The following is a 21,623-nucleotide window of genomic DNA, read 5'->3' on the forward strand; positions in this document are numbered from 1 at the left end:
TTGCTGACAATCTTCTGTCTTCTGCAAAACATATTAAATCTTCTGCATTTGCAGCCATCTGGCTAAATCTTCTGCATTTACAGCCATCTGGCCAAAAAATCAAAACAAAATCAATTATACGCCCACTGTCCTGTCCTTTGGCAAAAAAAAAAAAGGTTGAGTAGCCTTGGAAAGGCATTTTTAAGGGTCTCAAAAAGCTACATTGTAACATCCAGGAGCTTTCGGGGGCACTGATCCCAGTCTAATCCCACGCAAGGGCCGCTGCCCTTGGCGTGAGAGCGCCACATCCTAAGCTTTTTTTCACGCTTCGCAGAAATGTGCATTTACATATTCCAATGTTGGCAGCTCTGCATATGTGACATATGTAGTGAGAGATATGCCAGCCTAGTACATTAATTGTTTCACAGTATTTTTTAGTATTACATGTATTGTGTTGCCAACATTGTGATCATTCCTACAGATTTAATGAAGGTGCGTGATCGTAATGTAGAGGATCTGTCTGGTGGAGAGCTTCAGCGTTTTGCCTGTGCTGTTGTATGCATACAGAACGCAGACATGTAAGTGGCAATTGCTGACAAGATAGTGAGGACCAATTGGCTCTGATGGCATGCACAAAATCTCTGCCATGGCGCCTAAAATTTTAGTCATTTCTTAAGCCTATACGAGGGGGTATCCAAAAGTTTTTGACATCACCCAGAAGTGAAAGAGCTATACCGATGAAACTTAGTCAGTGTAATTACTGGTCCTTATGTACATTATGGTCCAAAAGTGGTCTCATAAGTATGTTTACTTTCTTCACAGGTGGCGCTAGATGGGAAGTAGGCTCATAACCTTTTCATGATAAGATCCTCCACTTTTTTGAGTTTTTTCACTGTGGCGCATCATCCATAAGTGATGGACGTCCACTTCTTGGGTCATCTGTGAGGGACATGTTGCCAGTTTGGAAATTCCTTTTTCAAAAAGCAATAGTGCCATATGATGGGTAATCATCACCATAGATTGCTTTCATGAGACCATTTTTGAACCATAATGTACATAAGGACCAGTGATTACACTGACAAAATTTCATCGGTATAGCTCTTTCACTTCTGAGTGATGTCAACAACTTTTGGATACCCCTCAGATACTGTAAAACGGGCACACATATGTTTGAGTCAGAATATGGTCTGTGAAAGCCATTATGTACATGTAGGTTAGAAACATTTTTGGAATCTCTCCCATTCAACTACTGTTTCTATATTTCATTCTCAAACACGATATGTACATTTGAAAACAACAAGTGCATCCACAGGTCAGACCCTGTCTTTTAAAGAACCATGTGTCCTCATGATCAGTGTTCGAATTTAGGAAAAAGAAATGGTTGTCCCACAGACAACCAGATTACAATTTCTGGTTGTCCGTGTAAGTTTTTGGTTGTCTGTAGGCCTACAAATGTGACTTTTGGCTAGATTTATGGTTGTCCGGCGGACAACCGAATCAGTATTTTTGGTTGTCCGGCGACTTTTTTAGTTGTCCCGGGCAACCTGACAACCAAAATTTTGAACGCTGCTCATGATGTATCGTACTTATCATCATTCAATAGCTGCGTAATTCATTGCAAACAGCTGACCACAATATATTTATATTTTCAATCTGTATATGTAATCATTTTTGGGAAAATACGTACTGCCTCTTTGCCTAGCAATTGACCCAACAAAGTTAGTTTGGTGGTGTTGGACGGAGCAACGTTATACAGACTGTGATGAACCTTGAATACTTGTACATGATATTACTCTGATTAAAACTGAGTGGGTAATTCTGATGTCTGTAGCCTGTCTTACACTGAATGAAATGCACTCAATTTGCGATCTTTCAACATTTAGGAGCCGATCTTACCATGTTCTGTTTTGCACATTTCAGTTACATGTTTGATGAGCCTTCAAGTTATCTAGACGTCAAGCAAAGGTTACGGGCTGCTATTACCATCAGGTCACTTATAGCAGAGAAAAAGTAAGTCAGATAGCTGGTTGTTTAATTACGAGTTTAATTTGCATTTCAGTTCCTTTAAAAATGATGCTTTATTCGATATTGTTACATATAAGTCAATACTGATAAATTATAATTGTGATCAAGACAAAAATAAAAGTTGATATTTTTGCAACCAAGTAATAATATCCCAGAGACTTTAAAGGATGTCAACACCATGCAGTAAGCTTAGGCTAGTAATGTCAATAACTAAGCAACTGATCTGAGTAACTCAATAACTGAGTAATGTTATTAACTCAATTTTGAAAACGTCCTACTTTGGTCTGGGTGGCAAAATAATGTATAGTTTTTTTGATGTGTGTATGTAGGGTCATCATATCACAGAAATGTGTGCATCAGATTTGATACCCATTATCTCTGAATGGCACACGGATGCATATAACACATTGAAGGGGTTACCATTTTGTGTCATAGCCTCATCCCATACCTCGGGCTTCTTATGTTTGTGTGCAAAAATTCCTTGCAGATTCATGGCAAAAATATCAAATTTGTACAGAAATTGTACTAAATAGAATTGCAACACTTTGCCCTACATGTATATGAAGAGCTTTGTTTCAAAACCCCGTACATCCACTTTTGACTTTTTGAGAAAAACCGCTTTTTAATTGTGCAAGTATTACTTGTTCGATTTAATTCAATTTGGGTTCGGATAAAGTGTTGATGAATAGAAACTAAAAGAATAGTTTTGGTACAATTTTCAAGCCTTCCTATTTATTTTATTATTTCTTTAATATTGTGCCTTTTGTGGATGTAAGGGCTTTTGCAACAAAACAAATTTACCCCTTTTCTAGAAACCACCTTTGCAATCAAATTTGAGCCCATTTTGGTTTGCACTACTTTATGTAACTTAAATAATGCTTTCAAAATCAAAAAGAAAAATTGAATTATCTCATTTACTTTTTTAATTATGAATTTTTAATTAAATCCGGGAAAATGGTGTTTTTGAGCATTTCCGAAGCTACAGCTTTCCTTAATTACAATGATTTTTTTCAAACATAGTGACCCCAAAATAGTTCCTTTTGGTTTTAATAGGTAAAGAACATTCCAGGCTACTATTATACATTAAGAAATTATTTTCCTAAAATTTAATATTCATTTTAAGTTCAGGTTTCCGGAAATTCCCTAAGATTTCCCAAACGGAAAATATACAATATCTGCGGAAGGGAAAGTGGTATGAAGGTCAAATACCACCAAATTGTGTATTTTTACCCACACTATAATGTCATGTCAATAACTCAATTTCAGCCAAAAGTGGATGTAAGGGGTTTTGAAACAAAGCTCTTCAGTTATGGAACCTATGTAACACTAGTGATAGGCTGTACAGCCCAAAATAAAGGGTGATGTTTCAAAAAGCTTAGGGTACCAGCTGAATTGAAGCAGCTAATCCTTCTGAGCATTTTGACACCTTTAAAAAAAAAATCGGTTGAAAAATGAGACAGTGCCGCCAAAAATTACGCATAGGGGGATTTCTTGGGACCCCCTATTTTTCACTATTTTGACAATTATGGGCGCTTTTCTTTTGCTGTTTGTTGGATTCTAATGATTATTTACATGATTTTGGGTCCCCTGGATATATTTATGCAATTTTTACACAAATAGTATGTTTTGATGCAAGTTTAAGAGCCAATTTAGGATGTGAGGGCGCTGTTCAGCCTAATAGCTGTTACGTATCCCCCCTAATAAAATTTTATCATTTCTTATTATCAAATCAAAGTTACTGATATATAACATCATCTGTCCAAATTTGAACTCTCAACCTTATTTCACTTGTGCGTGGTACCCATTTGAGTATGTGTAGAGACCACAAAGTTTATTGACCCCTGTATATTGCTATGGGCAGGTTACCCCTGTATTAAAAATTAGTGCCACGGCCACACCAAACGTGATAAATGGCTGAAAATTTCAGAATGTGGATGATTCATGATTAAATAGCTCTAGTATGATTAACTTAAAAATCAAAAATAGTTGTGAAATGGGTCGCTAAAAGGTAAAGCGCCCTCACGGCCCAATTTTACCCAAAACCGTTAATTTTAAGGACACTAAAAAGTTTCATTTGACACAAAGTGCATAAATGACCTTCCTGGACCTAAAACTATGTAAGTAGATACCAAAAATGCATTACATGATCCTTAATGTGATAAAATTCCCTTAAAACTAGAAAATAAGGGTCAAATCTGCCCCCCCTTGTGTGTCGTTATTTGGCCGGCACTGTCTCAATTTTTGGCCGATTTCAATAAAATTGGTGTCAAATTACTCAGAACAACAAGCTGCATCAAATAAGCTGGTACCCTAAGCTGTTTGCAACTACACCCTTATACAGCCTATCACTAGTAACACACATAATAGTGATATACTGTAATCATGCATGAGTTGCAAAATCAGAAAACTGAAATTTAAGGGAATCAGCTTTTTTCGTGGATATCCACTGAATTATACATACCATAGCAAGAGGATGCTAGAATCACAAAATACAGAAAGTGTTTTTGTTTTCCTGTAGGTATATCATAGTAGTAGAACATGACTTGAGTGTCCTTGATTACCTGTCGGATTTCATCTGTTGTCTATATGGAATACCTGGTGCCTATGGTGTCGTCACTATGCCTTTCAGTGTCAGAGAAGGTAAGCTTTCACATCAAGATATGCAGTGTGCAATACACAGTGTGGGTTTTATTTTTTATATGCGTGAAACTTGCTGGTCACAGCTACCACATGACTCTAATTCATTAGAAAATAGGCATCACAAAAATTCATAATATTAGAACCAAGTATGCTAGACCTTTGGTGTTTTCAATAGATTGTAGACCCCATGGACCAGATCGTGTCACAAATGACTCTGAGAATATCTCATTAATGCAAAGTACTGTTAGAGTGGTGTGCACATATTGCGGCATGGGTCAAACTTTACATGCAGACAATGCTTCCATTCATATTATCGGTTGCTATTGGCTAGAATTGGACCACCTCCACACACTATCATCTCGCTTTTGAGATGAATATGTGTAGCGCTATGGGGAAGTCGCAAATCCAAAATAAGTAGACCCTTTTTCCAGGTTAATGGTCACATGGGAGGGCGATCACTATTACTTGAATTTATGAAAGTAATAAATATCAAGAATGCTATTTAAAAAGGGTGTAAGAGGTAGACTATGATTACCTTTACCGAGTACTCTTGTTCACATTTTTTACAGGAATCAACATTTTCCTTGACGGCTTTGTTCCAACTGAAAACCTGCGATTCCGAGAGACATCGCTGGTCTTCAAAGTATCAGAAACGGCAGACGAAGAGGAGATCAAAAGAATGTGTCGCAACAGATACCCAGCTCTGGTGAAAACTCTTGGTAAGGCAATGTTATCAGAATATCTGGTGCTATAGTTAATATCCTATAAATGCATGCTTTGTAACCATTACATGAGTTGTAACCATTACATGCTTTGTAACCATTACATGAGCACCACAGCCAACAATGTACCGAGTTAATATAGTTTGAGCTGTCCAGTCACATCCATACAGGGAATGACGTCAGCATGGTATGAATGTGCTAGTTTTAAACAGTCAGTGATGAATTTCATATCTCTAGATGAATCTACCCTATGATTCAAACTGAGTGGGTAATTCTGATGTCTGTGATTCACATAAGGCTAAAAAGATAGTTGACTTGCTCTTTAGGTCCGAACACCTGGGTCGGTTGGGTTTTTTTTGTTTTTGTTTTTGCAATTTCTGCAAGAAACTTTTTGCAGCTCAACATATTCAGACAAGTATTATCAAAAATACTATGGGAAATGTGATTCAAATCAATGCAGGAAACATGACTGAACACAATTTCTGTCCCACATTTCCCTGTTAAGTTACAGTACAGTGTTACTTTCATGGCTGTTGCAGGATGCCATGTTTAAATCCCTGTGCTGTGAATAACCATTAGACACCTTGGGTATATATGTTTACGCTGAAATTAACTAAACAAACTCAGAAAACAAGTCAGAATTTTTGAGTAATCTTATACGTTTATACCGCAGTTAAACATAAATAAAACACATATTTTGTTTATAAACCAAAACATGGCACTTAAAAATAAAAACAAGAAACCGTGACTGTGTTTTCAGATTTTTAGGTCGGTTGATCATAAGGGCAAGTCAACTTTTTTTTTTTCAAACCTAAGGTAAAGGAACAGACAACAATATTTCTATGTGTGGATGTACTAATACATGCTCACTACAATTTTTCTATGCATGGTTCATATATCAGGTGGCTTCCAACTGACCATCAAAGCTGGAGAGTTTACAGACTCTGAGATTCTGGTGATGTTAGGGGAGAACGGAACCGGCAAGACGACTTTCATCCGGATGTTGGCAGGTTCTCTCAGGCCAGATGACGGATCAGGTAAGCTAGTTGCATATAAGAAAGGCTCAGGTGCAAACTGGCGCTGCGGTAGAGGCATTGATTGACTCATAATGGTGGGGCCTCTTGAGGTGGGTTCAAATCCCTGCAGCATCAACATGTTGTGCACTTTACCAAACTTGCCTCACCACACCCTGGGAGTTGTTAGGGAATAAATATATAATGATCTAAATCTGAATACTACGGTTCACTTCTTCAAAGTGAAATGATTCTGATGCATCTCAGTGGCAGGGAATAAATTGTAAGTGGACTGGTACTTCAATGCAGTTGTTTGATGTCAAGAGACATCTTTGTAATATCTAATTAGGGGGGCTTTTTTGAGAAAAAATGTTAATGTTGAAGCGTTTTATTATACAATAAGTGCAGTGAGGCAAAAAAAAAAAAAAAAAAGATTGTTTGCTTGTCCTCCACTGACCAACCCTAATCTTGAATATCTGGAAAATAGGGTTTTTTGTTTGTTTTACTGTACCAATGAATACTGACACTAATTTTGGAAATTCCAGAAAAAGTTTTTTTTCTTTCAACATTTTTGACATCCTGAAAGTTTTTTTACAGTTTCTATACACTACTGTTTTAAAACATGAATGAAGTGGTATACAGTAGGGAATTATCCCAATTCACAACTATTTGGGCTATTTATTAAGAGGGTACTACACCCCTGTGGTAAATTTGTGACTATTTTTGCATTTTTCTCAAAAAATAATAAGACACTGGTAACAAAAGTTATGTATATTATTGGGGCAAGGAATCCAATTACTACACTGAAATTTCAGTGATTCAAGACAAGCGGTTCAGTATATATGATAGGAAATGAGGTACATCCTAGCTGTACCTTATTTCTTATCATAAATAACAAATTGCTTGTCTTGGGTCACTGAAATTCCAGTGTATTAATTGGATTCTTTGCCCCTATAATATACATAACTTTTGTTACCACTGTGTTATTAGTTTTTGAGAAAAATGCAAAAATAGACATAAATTTATCGAGGGGTGTAGTACCCCCTTAAGCTAATTAAGCTAATTTAAATTTCGACCGACCAACCCAATTCTGAAAAAGTTGTGGAGGACAAGCAAACAATCTTTTCGTTTTGGCCTGAGCCTGAACATTTAAGATGACACAACCAGTCATCAAAAGTGAATAAAAACATTGTCTATCAAAAAATCACCATATTAATATGCTTCTTTTGTTTAGATTTGCTGCTCTAACAAACAACTTTTTAGTTAATTTCTTAACACTTGATGGATGGCTTTGTTTGCAAGATAATGTGAGGGAAATACACATAAGGCCAAAAAAAAAGGTTTGTCTCAAAGCTCACAAGAAATTTAAAAACAAATACGAAATGCGATTTTTTTTTTTTTTTTTTTATTCCCGACTTTTTTCATGGTATGTTGAGAAAAAGTCTGATTTTCACCGTTTTTTTTCTGAAAAACTATAAAAAAATTTTTTGAAATAAAAAAAATTTCTGCATTTGTTTTTTGTCAAATCGTGGGATTTTACAAACGCGCGCGCAAGCTTTGAGAAAAACCTTTTTTTTTTTTTTGGCCTAATTTGTCAAAGCCAATGTGTAACCATGCCATTCTATTCCAGTTGAAATCTGTACAGGGTGTAAATGGAATATGGAATAAATGACTAAATCGCAGAGTTGATTTTTTTTAAAATAAAAAAATAAGATTTTTTAAAATTTAAATCTGATTGTTTTTAAAATTTAAATCGTTTTTGTTTTTTATTTCAAGAACAGCTATACAACATAATATAATAAAGTCAAATGAGTACCAGATGAATGCTAGTCATATGCACAAGCCTACCAAGTATTTACAAAAAAATATAAAAACATGTTTTTACATGTGAAAATTTCAAAGAAAAAATTTGGTAAAATCATGGGAGGAAACCTGTTGAATTCTACAATTAAAAAAAAATCAAGTGATTTAAATCACAATGATTTAAATCAGTGTGATTTAAATCGAACAACCCTGCAGTAAATCGTCCACACATGGAATTTGAATTTCAAATACATGTAGGGTTAGCTGAGTGGGTAACTCCCATTTGAAATCTACACTCCCTGTGTGGAAGATAAAGGTCATGACTTCCATATGGGGTGTATGGATTTCAATCGGAACTAAATCAATTTAATTTAAACAAAATCAAGACTTGGTCATTAAAAAAATCCATTCAGTAAAACAAAAATGTTGTCAAACCTAGCAAAGTCCAAATGATCTTTTCTTTTCAGCGGATGTCCCTCAGTTGAACATCAGTTACAAGCCACAGAAGATCAGCCCAAAATTCCTAGGCACCGTCAGGCAGCTCCTCCACAATAAGATACGGGATGCATACATACATCCCCAGTTTGTCACTGATGTGCTGAAACCACTGCTGATTGAGAGTATCTTTGACCAAGAGGTATGATTGTTATATCTTTTACTACCACTGTGTTCTCTCAAATGCTTATTGCTACAATAGCAATTATTGTATATTAAGACATTAAGACGGAACTCTTTTTTGTACTCTACTCTCTGTGTGGGAATAGAGAGTTTGTGTGATTACACTTGCTTTCAGGAAAGACCGGCTCTCTCTTAATCAAAATGACGCACAGCCAGGCCCTGACAGCCAGGCCCTGTTAATGAGCGACATATGTGGGGCATTATATTCCCTTCATGAACGCCAACCGACGCTTTGATGTGTAATGAGCCAGTCAGATTACCTGTCAGTTCTTATCATGATTGAATCAGCCAATTTCAGAACCCCACTTCTGTGTTACACTGTCAGTGTACACTCACCACAGACGAGAAAGTGCCATTCTTTAGGAATGAACCATTGTTACAAAGAAGGGAGTATCAACTGAAATCACAAATTTCTGGGCTCATCAGCAACTACTTCAATTATATGTGAGTTGACACTACGAATGAGCCGTAAACTCAGCAAATCGTATTCTGAAGATACAGTGCAAAATGTACGTGAAGGTCGTATTCATAGGCGTCTCAATTAGGCGCGACATGTTTCTCATTTGATAGCATTTAATTAACCAATCAATAATCCTATTGCTGAAAAGGATAATAATCTTCTACATATAGAATCATTAAATAGATCTAGTCTTTGTTTGCTTTGGCTAAATCCTGTTCAAGTGGTGGGTTACAATTGCATTATATTTTGTCTAGGTATAACCGACAATGAAAGGTCATCATTGTCAACCTCGTTGACTTGGGGATGATTTGAAATGACCGCCAATTATGACTTTATTACAAGCAATGTGGAAAAAGAGACACGTGTAGAACCAAAAAAAAGGTACTATTTTGTTGAAGGAGCAGAGTTCAACAAACCATAACCCCGCTTCTGGATATTGTTTGAAGTCAAATGATATACTATTTTAAAGCGTATGATATATATTTTCAAAACACAAAATAAAACAATTGACCGGGGGCCGACTTTACGGCTGATTCGTAGTGTCCATTCACATATTGTGGTCTGTTCCCCAGGTTATCAGCAGACATAAGCAGAGCGATATGACCTATTTCTTTAACAGACCAACAGTTTCTACTGACAGCATGCAGAATTCAGTCTTTAATTTAAAAAAGTGATAAATTGCAATTCTTTTTATGTTTTAGGTGCAAAACTTATCCGGTGGTGAGTTGCAGAGAGTAGCTTTGACCCTGTGCCTTGGCAAGCCAGCCGATGTCTATCTAATAGATGAGCCCTCCGCCTACCTGGATTCCGAACAACGTCTTGTAGCAGCCAAAGTCATCAAAAGGTAATGTACCATGCCTGCCATTGTCACAAATACTTTGTTATTGTTCATAGCTAAGAGAAGTGCTTTTATTGAAACATAGTGGACTCACACTTTTGAAAGCTCCCAAGGCAAGTAGGAAACTGGGAATATCAGTTTGTTTTGTAGAGAACGTCCATTTTACGTAAAGTTGATCAGGAATAAATACACATTTGATGAGCTCCACTACCTCACACACATGCAGCCCCCACCAACACACCCCCACATACCCCCCCCCAAACACCCCCACATCCACCCCCCCACACACACACACATGCAGCCCCTCCCCCCAACACACAAATACTGACAGACAATTTTGGATAGCTGCGGCATCCTTCAGTATATTCGAGAGGGCGGAAGAAAAATTCCATTAACACACTCTGCTGCTTAATACCAATAACTGACAAACTTCTAACTTGGTAGGGCGATACAGTATGATGACCTTTTATGCTGTATAGTTTCGTGTCCAATTATTTGTATATTTATGAATATTGATGACAAGAGTTGTAGCTAAGCCTGATGGTGCCTGTTGGCTGTAACAGCCACTATACCATTTGCTAACCGATACTCAAATCAAAATATGCTCCCTCCGACCGGTACAAAATTGATATTATATTCAACAACTCTTCCTATACCTTTGTACAGGAGCCAACCATTGTTAATCTGTGATGAATCCACAGTCCAGTAGGGTATACACGAACGCAAGGTTACGCGTACGCGTTACGCATGAGCGCGTAAAATTTGTCATGCCTGGAACGTATGCGTAAACGTGAACTCTCTTATGTTGGCGGTAGCAGCTAAATATTACCGCTTTATTCTTTAGTTTTATTGCCGATATCAACCAAGAAATACCGCGATGGTCTTGGAAAGGTTGAGTAGCAATGACAAATGGACATTCTGAATGAAAGAATCATGTGAATTAGACATCTTTAGCTTGTTTTGTTGTTAAAAGGATTCAATCATGTTTCACCGTTGTTCATCACCGACATCAACTCATGCGTCTCGTGGTTTACCTCGCCGGGCAGCGTAAGTAAACCACTCAGACGACGCAGGACGCATCGTTGTTAATCGGTGATGAACAACGGTGAAACATGATTAAATCCCTAAATGTTCTTTGTATAACAAGTCTTTGTTGTGAGCCAACCTGAATTATGATTTGTATTTATTTTTTCAATTTGCAGGTTTATACTGCATGCCAAGAAGACTGGATTTGTAGTAGAACACGATTTCATAATGGCAACCTACCTAGCAGATAGAGTCATTGTATTTGATGGGCTACCCTCCATACAGACTGTCGCAAACAGGTAATTTGTTAGCATGCTGTTATACTGTGCACAAAATTAATTACATTTAAAGGAGTATTTTGTGATCCTAGCATCCGCTTTTTATGACATTTTTCAGCAGATATCCACAAAAAATGCTTATTCCCAAAATCTCATTTGATTCTGATTTTGCATTTGCGAGTTATGCATGATTATGTGGTGTATTACACTGCTCCATAGGCCACTGTTGTAATTTTAATTCTAATTTGATGATATTTTTGCTAAACGAAATTTTTGGTACATAAACATGTAGCCAGAAGTTTCTAGTGGTATAAAATCTCAACTTTTTTGGAGAAATGTGGGGGATGAGGCTGGTATCATGAAATGCCCTTTGAAAACAAAAGCCATTTCATAAAGACACTGAAATTAAATTAAAGTGGTTGATAGCTTTTATAGTGGGTAATAATTTTGTTGTACATTTTGATACCTCATTCAACATAATACAACTTGATTTCCCCAACTTATAAAAAAAAAAAAAAAAAAAAGAGAGTATTTCAAAAGTAAACAAATTTTCATAGGCTTTCCTCAAAGCATGCATGTTATGATCCCAGGGCTGAGCGTTATTCTGTCACACTGTTAATGAAAAGCCTTTTACAAAAGGTTAACTGGAAATGCTGGATTCCCCTTTAGGAGGAAATATTCAAATTTGTCGCTTATGGCATTCAAATGTGTATAGTTTTGTGGAAATAAAGGTGCATCATGCTAAATGAGGTACAAAAATATGTAAGAACAAATTCTCCATCTATATAGACATAATAATTTCGTAATTCAGCATGATTGACGGAGGGGGGGTGACAGTAAATAACAATGGGTATTCATTGTTGCCTGTTTCCTCAATTCAAACATCTCTCATTGGGGTCACCATCATTGGCAACACTAAAATGTTGACACCATGTTGACATCAGGATTTGTATTATTCCAATATGTCATCATCACAAACAGATCTTCATGACAGCTCTCTACTTAAAGGATTCAACCTTTAAAATTAATTTAGTAGGAAATAGGTATGAATAAAAATTGAAAGATTCAAACAAAACAGTTTATGATACCTGATATTTTCTTAATACATTACCGGACTACTAGCAATTGAAATATCTTAACTTGAATAAGCTTACAACAGTCCATATTGTACTTGGTCAGTAATAAACTTTTGTAGCAGATAAGTTTTGTCCATCTTTAATGCCCATTACTGGTTTTATTCCCCAGTACTTGGGTTTCGCTGGTGGACAACATCAAATTATCCTTTCTGATATTGACTTATGCTTGCCTTGAATTTATAAGGTTGAGTAGTTTATATCGGACTGGAAACATTGCACAGATACGTTTGTTGCTTCAAAACGACCACTATCGTATCTGTTCATATTTCAAAATACAACACAAACGCACCTTGGAAAATACTAACCAATCACAAGTGAGAGGTGGTATTGTCGGATTCACTTCCGCGGCACGCACATGCGAACGTTCATCACACAGTGTATGCGGACGATCATCACACTGTTGTGCAGCTGTGTTCATTCAATTGAAATTCCCATTTTGACACGATCTGGTCCATGGGGCCAAGGGAGGCATTTTGAAAATTGAGTTACTGTAATTATTACATTATACACAATTGGCTATCATTTACTGAAAACACCAAAGGTCTAGCATACTTGGTTTTTTTTTAAACAAAAGCCATTTCATAAAGACACTGAAATTAAATTAAAGTGGTTGATAGTTTTTATAGTGGTTAATAATTTTGTTGTACATTTTGATACCTCATTCGGCACAATTATGCAACTTTATTTCCCCAACTTATAACATTTTGAATGAAAAAAGAGTATTTCAAAAGTAACCAAATTGACATAGACTTTCCCTCAAAGCATGCACGTTATGATCACAGGGCTGTGAGCGTTATTCTGTCACACTGTTAATGAAAAGCCTTTTACAAAAAGTTAGCTGGAAATGCTGGATTCCCCTTTAGGAGGAAATATTCAAATTTGTCGCTTATAGCATTCAAATGTGTATAGTTTTGTGGAAATAAAGGTGCATCGTGCTAAATGAGGTACAAAAATATGTAAGAACAAATTCTCCATCTATATAGACATAATAATTTCGTAATTCAGCATGATTGACGGAGGGGGGGTGACAGTAAATAACAATGGGTATTCATTGTTGCCTGTTTCCTCAATTCAAACCTCACTCATTGGGGTCACCATTATTGGCAACACTAAAATGTTGACACCATGTTGACATCAGGATTTGTATTATTCTAATATGTCATCACACAAACAGATCTTGATGACAGCTCTCTACTTAAAGGATTCAACCTTTAAAATTAATTTGGTAGTAAAAAGGTATGAATAAAAGTTGAAAGATTCAAACAAAACAGTTTATGATACCTGATATTTTCTTAATACATTACCGGACTACTAACAATTGAAATATATCTTAACTTGAATAAGCTTACAACAGTCCATATTGTACTTGGTCAGTAAATAAACTTTAATTTTGTAGCAGATAAGTTTTGTCCATCTTTAATGCCCATTACTGGTTTTATTCCCCAGTACTTGGGTTTCGCTGGTGGACAACATCAAATTATCCTTTCTGATATTGACTTATGCTTGCCTTGAATTCATAAGGTTGAGTAGTTTATATATCGGACTGGAAACATTGCACAGATACGTTTGTTGCTTCAAAACGACCACTATCGTATCTGTTCATATTTCAAAATACAACACAAACGCAGGACCTTGAAAAATACTAACCAATCACAATTGAGGTGGTATGGTCAGATTCACTTCCGCAGCATGCACACGCGAACATTCATCACACAGAATACGCGGACGTTCTTCACACTGTTGTGCAGCTATGTTCATTCAATTGAAATTCCCAGTATAGTGCATTTAGTAGTAAAACATCAAATGGTATGAATATTGAGAAATATGCACTAAGTTTGGGGGAAAAAATCTGTATCGTCAATACTAAAGGTCACAATTTTTAATTGATCGTCGGCTTTTCATCCCACCTACATACACTTTAAGTATAAATCATCAGATTTATAAAGTTTACTTCAAGTTCAAGTACTGTTAAATATCAAAAATATCAATTTTTAATCATTTGCCATAAAATGTGTATTACATATTGCGAATTTCAAAAAATCAAAATTATTTGATATCAGAAAGACATTCTTCGTATTCAGATATGTCTGATGTGCTCCAACTCCAATGGCCCACAATAAATACTGTCCAAACGTTCATACCCCATCCCTTAAAGGATTCAACCTTTAAAAAATTAATTTAGTAGTAAAAAGGTATGAATAAAAGTTGAAAGATTCAAACAAAACAGTTTATGATACCTGATATTTTCTTAATATATTACCGGACTACTAGCAATTGAAATATCTTAAGGGGTACTACACCCCTCGATAAATTTAATGTCTATTTTTGCATTTTTTCTCAAAACTAATAACACAGTGGTAACAAAAAGTTATGTATATTATAGGGGCAAGGAATCCAATTACTACACTGGAATTTCAGTGTCCCAAGACAAGCGGTTCGTTATTTATGATAAGAAATAAGACCCGCTAGGATGTACCTCTTTTCCTATCATATACACTGAACTGCTTGTCTTGATTCACTGAAATTTCAGTGTAGTAATTGGATTCCTGGCCCCAATAATATACATAACTTTTGTTACCAGTGTGTTATTATTTTTTGAGAAAAATGCAAAAATAGTCACAAATTTACAACAGGGGTGTAGTACCCCCTTAACTTGAATAATCTTACAACAGTCCATATTGTACTTGGTCAGTAAATAAACTTTAATTTTGTAGCAGATAAGTTTCGTCCATCTTTAATGCCCATTACTGGTTTTATTCCCCAGTACTTGGGTTTCGCTGGTGGACAACATCAAATTATCCTTTCTGATATTGACTTATGCTTGCCTTGAATTTATAAGGTTGAGTAGTTTATATCGGACTGGAAACATTGCACAGATACGTTTGTTGCTTCAAAACGACCACTATCGTATCTGTTCATATTTCAAAATACAACACAAAATGCACCTTGGAAGATACTAACCAATCACAAGTAAGTTGGTATGGTCAGATTCACTTCCGCAGCACGCACTGTTGTGCAGCTATGTTCATTCAATTGAAATTCCCAGTATAGTGCATTTAGTAGTAAAACTAAAATGGTATGAATATTGAGAAGTATTCACTAAGTTTGTATTGACAAACAAGGAAGGCGGTACTACTTAACCCCCTGAGCACTACTTGCCGATCTAACATTGCCTGTGACTGGTCAATAACATGATATCTTCATTTTAATCACCAATCAGAATGGAGCTTTGCAAATAATTCACCCCAATTTTTTTATGGTGAAATTATTTTAACAATGTTGCTGATTGGTCGAATTGATAATGAAAACTTCTTTTTGACCAATCGGTGTGTAGTTCTCATGGGGTTAAAGGCATATTCAATTGCTCATCCAGAGGATTGTAAATATCAACATTCAGATTTTGGCACCTTTGTTAGTGTTAGTGTGCTAACACAGCCTGCTAGTGGTTAAGCAACATATTAAAGACAAAATTATACATTTTGCTTGAATCTGTAATTTCTCTACTTACGGAGAGGAATTATAACTACATGTATTTGAATGGGGCTTCAACTTTGTTTCATCATTTTTTTGCCCAATTTTTATTTTAAAATACCTTATGACAATTTTACAGACGTCCTTCAGTTTTAGGAAATTTGTACAAAACTTTAAAAAAAAATTTACACTTTCGCTGGGATCACTAATTAATTAAGCCTTTAATTAAAGAATTGTAAGAGTCAGACAAGGCAGTATATGATTAGTGGATAGTGTTCTTTGAATTTTTACACTGGAACAATTGGTACAAAAAACCAGCAAATGTAAAATGTTGTGTAATTTAACTTGAATAAGCTAGCCCGTATTGTCACTGGCTAGTGATGCACTTATGTCCATCTATAATGCCCATTACTGTATTATTCACTAGTACTTGGGTTTCGCTGGTGGACGATATCAAATTATCCTGCCTGATACCGAGTTATATTTGCCTTCAATTAATAGGGTTAAATAGCGTATATCAGACGGGAAACACAAAATTGTAAAAAGTTCATTGTGGTTCACTCGCGCAGATTTTTTTTTTATATACATGGTGTATCAAAATGATTAGTACCATCAATATCCAGTGAACATGGCCAAGACTGACACTTCAGATTACAACATAACATCCACCTTATTTGTAGATTTATGTGATAAAAGGTCATAAACCTATAAATTGTAGTCATTTCAAGCTGTTATAATGTAGAATTTGGAAGAAGCAGGTGTTTTGTCAGACACTTAAGGGATCTGGAATGAGCGTTTTGAGCGTTTCGACAGTATTTTTTGTGGGACATGAGAGCGCATCAAGACATATCGAATTGCATTCTGAATACGAAGAATGTCTTTCTGATATCAAATAATTTTCATTTTTGAAATTCACGATATACAAAGTTTGAAATCCATGACCTTTGACCTCTATATAATGTTTTTCATGCTCCCCTCATACGAAGGATTCCACCCACCAAGTTTGAGCCCGATCGGACGAAGTTTGAAATTTGACCCCTCCGTAATGATCTTTGACCTCGGTTGACCTCAATTTTATTTCGGGCATATATTCCCCTCGTATCAAGGATTCCACCCACCAAGTTTGGGCCCGATCAGACGAAGTTTGAAATCCATGACCTTTGACCTTGACCTCCGATGACCTTCTAAACCACCCCATAAACGTGGAATGCCCGATACCTATCTATATCCAAAATATTGGATTGATGCGTCGAAGCGCGGCGAAACGCATTGCCGGACAGACAGACAGAGCTCATTATTTTATTAGTAAAGATATAACAGTCCTCGAAGTAAATTTTATAAATCTAATGATTATATTCTTAAAGTGTATGTAGCTGGGAGGAAAAGCCGACGATCAATTGAAAATTTTGACCTTTAATATTGGGATTTTTTCCAAAAAGACCTCATTTTTGTGTGTTTTGGGGGAAAAAATCCATATCTTCAATATGAAAGGTCACAATTTTCAATTGATCGTCGGCTTTTCATCCCACCTGCATACACTAAGTATAAATCATCAGATGTATAAAGTTTACTTCGAGTACTGTTAAATATCAAAAATATCAATTTTTAATCATTTGCCATAAAATGTGTATTACATTTGCGAATTTCAAAAAATGAAAATTATTTGATATCAGAAGGACATTCTTCGTATTCAGAATGCGATTTGATATGTCTGATGTGCTCTAATGTCCCACAATAAATACTGTCCAAACGTTCATACCCCATCCCTTAAGTTGATGGGTACCAATCATTTTGATACACCCTGTATTAGGTACAGTCATTTCATAATGAGTTGATGCATTTGATGCAATACCTTGGAACTCATTGTAGACATTCCAACAAACATACTTCTACGATAAATACCAAAGGTGCGTGAATTTTGGGTAAACAATTTAATGATTAATTTTTAATGTTTCCTTACAGCCCTCAGACACTGCTCAATGGCATGAACAAGTTCTTAGAGTCGTTGGAGATCACCTTCCGGCGGGACCCCAACAACTTCAGACCTCGCATCAACAAGATGAATTCTGTGAAAGATTCAGAACAGAAGAAGACTGGCAACTACTTTTTCTTAGAGGATTAGATTGGAATCTCAAAGGATGTACATGTATGCAACTTCAATAAGGCCCTGCAAAATTATTTGCTTGGTTTATAGGCTCCCTGACCGACCGTAGCTCAAAACATTTTGAGGCCTTGGGAAAAAAAATTGATAGAGATTTTATTTATTAGTGTAGATATTCCAAAAAACAAATTTTACGTCTACATGTGTATAAAACTGCAATTTCAAAGCAAAATCTGCTGATGCATCATTATTGGATCGCGTGTTGATGGCTTTTTCCCGGACAATATCACAATTTCATGATGGCAGTGATATTGATGGACGGACGATACATTGTTCATCACACAAAATCAATCAATCAAATCAAATAATTTTGCCACCGACCATACTTTACAAGCGGTGGGGAACACCAGCTTAACAATAATTTTTCCTACGGCCTAAGAGTTTCTTGTGGAAATTATTAGAATAATTGTTCAATATGTGGATCCTGGGTTTATCTTGCTAACAGCATGTCTGTAATCACCCCACACACACACAGTCAGCAGAGCGTACAGTTTGTGTTCGCATGCGATGTACACCACGGGTTGACCCAGGACATGACATAATTATTGTAATTTCAGTACTGACTTACGGTAAAGAAACCCATGTTCCACGTATTGCAATTCGCCCTTTGCACGGATCCTCCATCTAGCTACCAAAACGAGGTTTTCCTGTAAACACATGCATAAAATGTGAATTTTTGTTTCTCACGCTTTTCTAGCAACGCGCCAAACAGCTTTTGCAACGCGTACGTGGTAATTAAAGCATGCGTTTGACAGGTGTACACACACACTGCACACTTTGCGGGTAGAACCTTCTTTTGAGATGACCTTGTGATCGGAGAATAGATTATTTTTTAATATCCCAAAAGTCTTTGCGATTCTTCGTGACGATGCACACGTTGTTACTGTGCAGTTCAATGTGTACAGTGACGATGATAACAATGAAGTGTGCATTGATCGCAGTGAATGCTGGGATACCTCAAAAATGGTGGCTCATTGTTATGTGTATTGGCCAAATTAGTGTTCAGGATAATGCAGCAAAGCTACACCCTTTATTTTTATTCTATTCCCATAAAGAATAGTGATTTTAAAACCACAGGTCACTTTTTTACCGAAATTTTTCAGTTGTTTACTGTACGCATATCTACAGCTGAAGTACTGGACAGTGCATATCACGGAAATATTGTATGCATAAGCAAGCATAATACTATGCATAGAATGGGTTACACTTGACACATTATTGCAGAAAAGGGGGCTTTCACAAGGTGCGTTTTGTCACACCACATGTGTTATTTTGAATTCATACACTACTAGATTGTGAGAACCAATCAGAGCCTCCGTTAGTAAATTACTAGCCGTGCATAAATGTTGTACAATTGCACAGGCGCGTAGTACGCGCAGTGCTTTCGGGCACGTTCATTTTACTTGCGGGTTGTTGCATTTATATTTGCCTGCATTTTCCAAATTTTTAGTGACAATTTTGTTATATAAAAATGCTAAAATCACAGGATTTTTTTCTTGTGTATGAAATAGGTTAATAAATGCGTATCACTTGTTGCTCGAGAAATTGTACAGAAGAATGCACTTGTACTGAGATGTTGATGCGTCTAATGCACTCCCCCCCCCCCTTCGGGCCTCTTGCATTAGACGCATCAACATTTCAGTACGCGTGCATTATTTTGTACAAATTCACTCCCAACAAGTGATACACATGTATTAACCTATAATTATAGGGCGGGTAACAGAATATAAATTAAAGGGGTACTTTGTGATCCACAGCCTCAAAAAAATTGAGATTTTTAAACCTTAAGGTCCGTATGCACAAAAGAGTTAGACTGGGTCTAAAGTTAGACCTGGTCTAAGTGGAATTTAATACCAGGAGAAAGGACATTTTCCTTTACATTTTCTTAAGTTCTTTTGTATTATTTTTGAACTTTGCATTTAAATCTTTAAAATTTGCTAGCTACTTTAGGAAGGAAATAAGAGTAAAGGTCCATTCCTGGTGGAACTAAATTCTGCTTAGACCAGGTCTAACTTTAGACCCGGTCTAACTCTTTTGTGCATACGGACCTAAGACTGCACAAAGTTTGTGTACATACAGTCGTTTGACAAAGACATTCAATTTGTATTTTGCATCTGACAGTGGCCTGTGGGGCACTGTAATACATGCAAGTATGTGTAACCTGCAAATTCAATGTGTGAATCACAAAATATTCCTTAGATTTTAGTTTGCGTGTGCATCATTTGTGTTCTCAAAGCAAAGAGGCATTGCCCAGACTTCGAATTGAAAAAAAAAAAAAAAAAAACCTACAATTTCATTTATTTTTCTTTGTACTGTGAAGTGCTTTGAACTGTGAAAAAGCGCTATAGAAATGTTTTATGTATGTATGTATGTACAATTATAAACATACTGTGGACAAACAGATGATATTTGGGACCATGTTACACTTAAATTTTGTGTTCTTTATTTCATTATACATGTCGTTATACATGTAAGTGACCAATAGATAGCCTCACACGTCAGTGCTGTCGCCTCAATTCGGAGCCTAATTTTACCACTCTGTAAAAGTGTCTTCCAGGCCGCGACAAATTTTATTTTTTAGCTTGCCCGATCGGGCAGGCAATATCAAAATTGGTTGCCCGAAATTAGCCCATATTCCGGCAACAATTGTCGACAAAGTCACATACCGTACTCATCATGCAGTGCAGTGCATAGTACCGTAAGTGTGCGAATTTAGCAGTTTCATTCTTACGAAATCCAATACTTTTCTCAGTTAAGTTGATAAATAAATGAGTATTCATGAAATGCATAAAAATGAACATTTCATTCAATTATTTCACTGTTTGTTTCTTACATGTGGAAAATAATGTGTATTTTATGTGAAATTTTGTCAGTAAAGTCACGGCGATTTACGTATTTCGCCAACCACTAGTACATCTCAATCTCAATCATATGCAAATACATGGCCAGCTGACGTCATTGACGTCATGATATTTGCACAAAACAGGTTCTATAATTGGCCAAACTTCCAATACGTCACGTAACGGCATAATGTTCATTAGCATATATACATGTATATGTCTGCAAGTCTGGTGTGGGATACGAGTGCCTAGCAAAATTTGAGTTCCATTTCAAGAAGTTTTCTACTTTGTTTTGACGTTTTTTTACTTCTGTGAACACGCCAAGTTGGACAGAAATATTCCATTTTAAATCATATTAATTGGTTTAATTTTAGACTTGCCCGATCGGGCACAGCTCTTCAGAGTTTTAATTGCCCGACAAAAAATGTGATTGCCCCGGGCTATTGGACAGGCGATTTGTCGCAGCCTGGTGTCTTCGTAAAAAATTCACCTTTTGCAATATATGAAGAGCTTATTTCCAAACCGTGTAAGTCCACAACCACATGTTTCTCAT

At 36.3% G+C, this 21,623-nt stretch overlaps 1 protein-coding gene across 1 annotated transcript in view; it reads left to right on the forward strand.

Moving 5' to 3' along the window:
- The window catches only part of LOC140160831 (ATP-binding cassette sub-family E member 1-like), a 38,876-nt gene extending 18,865 nt beyond the window's left edge, over nt 1-20,011 (forward strand). The window contains exons 8-16 of the mRNA XM_072184143.1: nt 461-557; nt 1,900-1,989; nt 4,523-4,644; nt 5,214-5,363; nt 6,269-6,403; nt 8,650-8,819; nt 10,022-10,164; nt 11,361-11,483; nt 18,032-20,011. Of these exons, the coding sequence (XP_072040244.1) occupies nt 461-557; nt 1,900-1,989; nt 4,523-4,644; nt 5,214-5,363; nt 6,269-6,403; nt 8,650-8,819; nt 10,022-10,164; nt 11,361-11,483; nt 18,032-18,191 (1,190 nt within the window). The 3' untranslated portion in view covers nt 18,192-20,011. The remainder of the gene's footprint in view (nt 1-460; nt 558-1,899; nt 1,990-4,522; nt 4,645-5,213; nt 5,364-6,268; nt 6,404-8,649; nt 8,820-10,021; nt 10,165-11,360; nt 11,484-18,031) is intronic.
- Nucleotides 20,012-21,623: the final 1,612 nt, after the last annotated feature.

The sequence above is a fragment of the Amphiura filiformis genome, chromosome 9, assembly GCF_039555335.1.
Source record: "Amphiura filiformis chromosome 9, Afil_fr2py, whole genome shotgun sequence".
NCBI classification, from domain to species: domain Eukaryota; kingdom Metazoa; phylum Echinodermata; class Ophiuroidea; order Amphilepidida; family Amphiuridae; genus Amphiura; species Amphiura filiformis.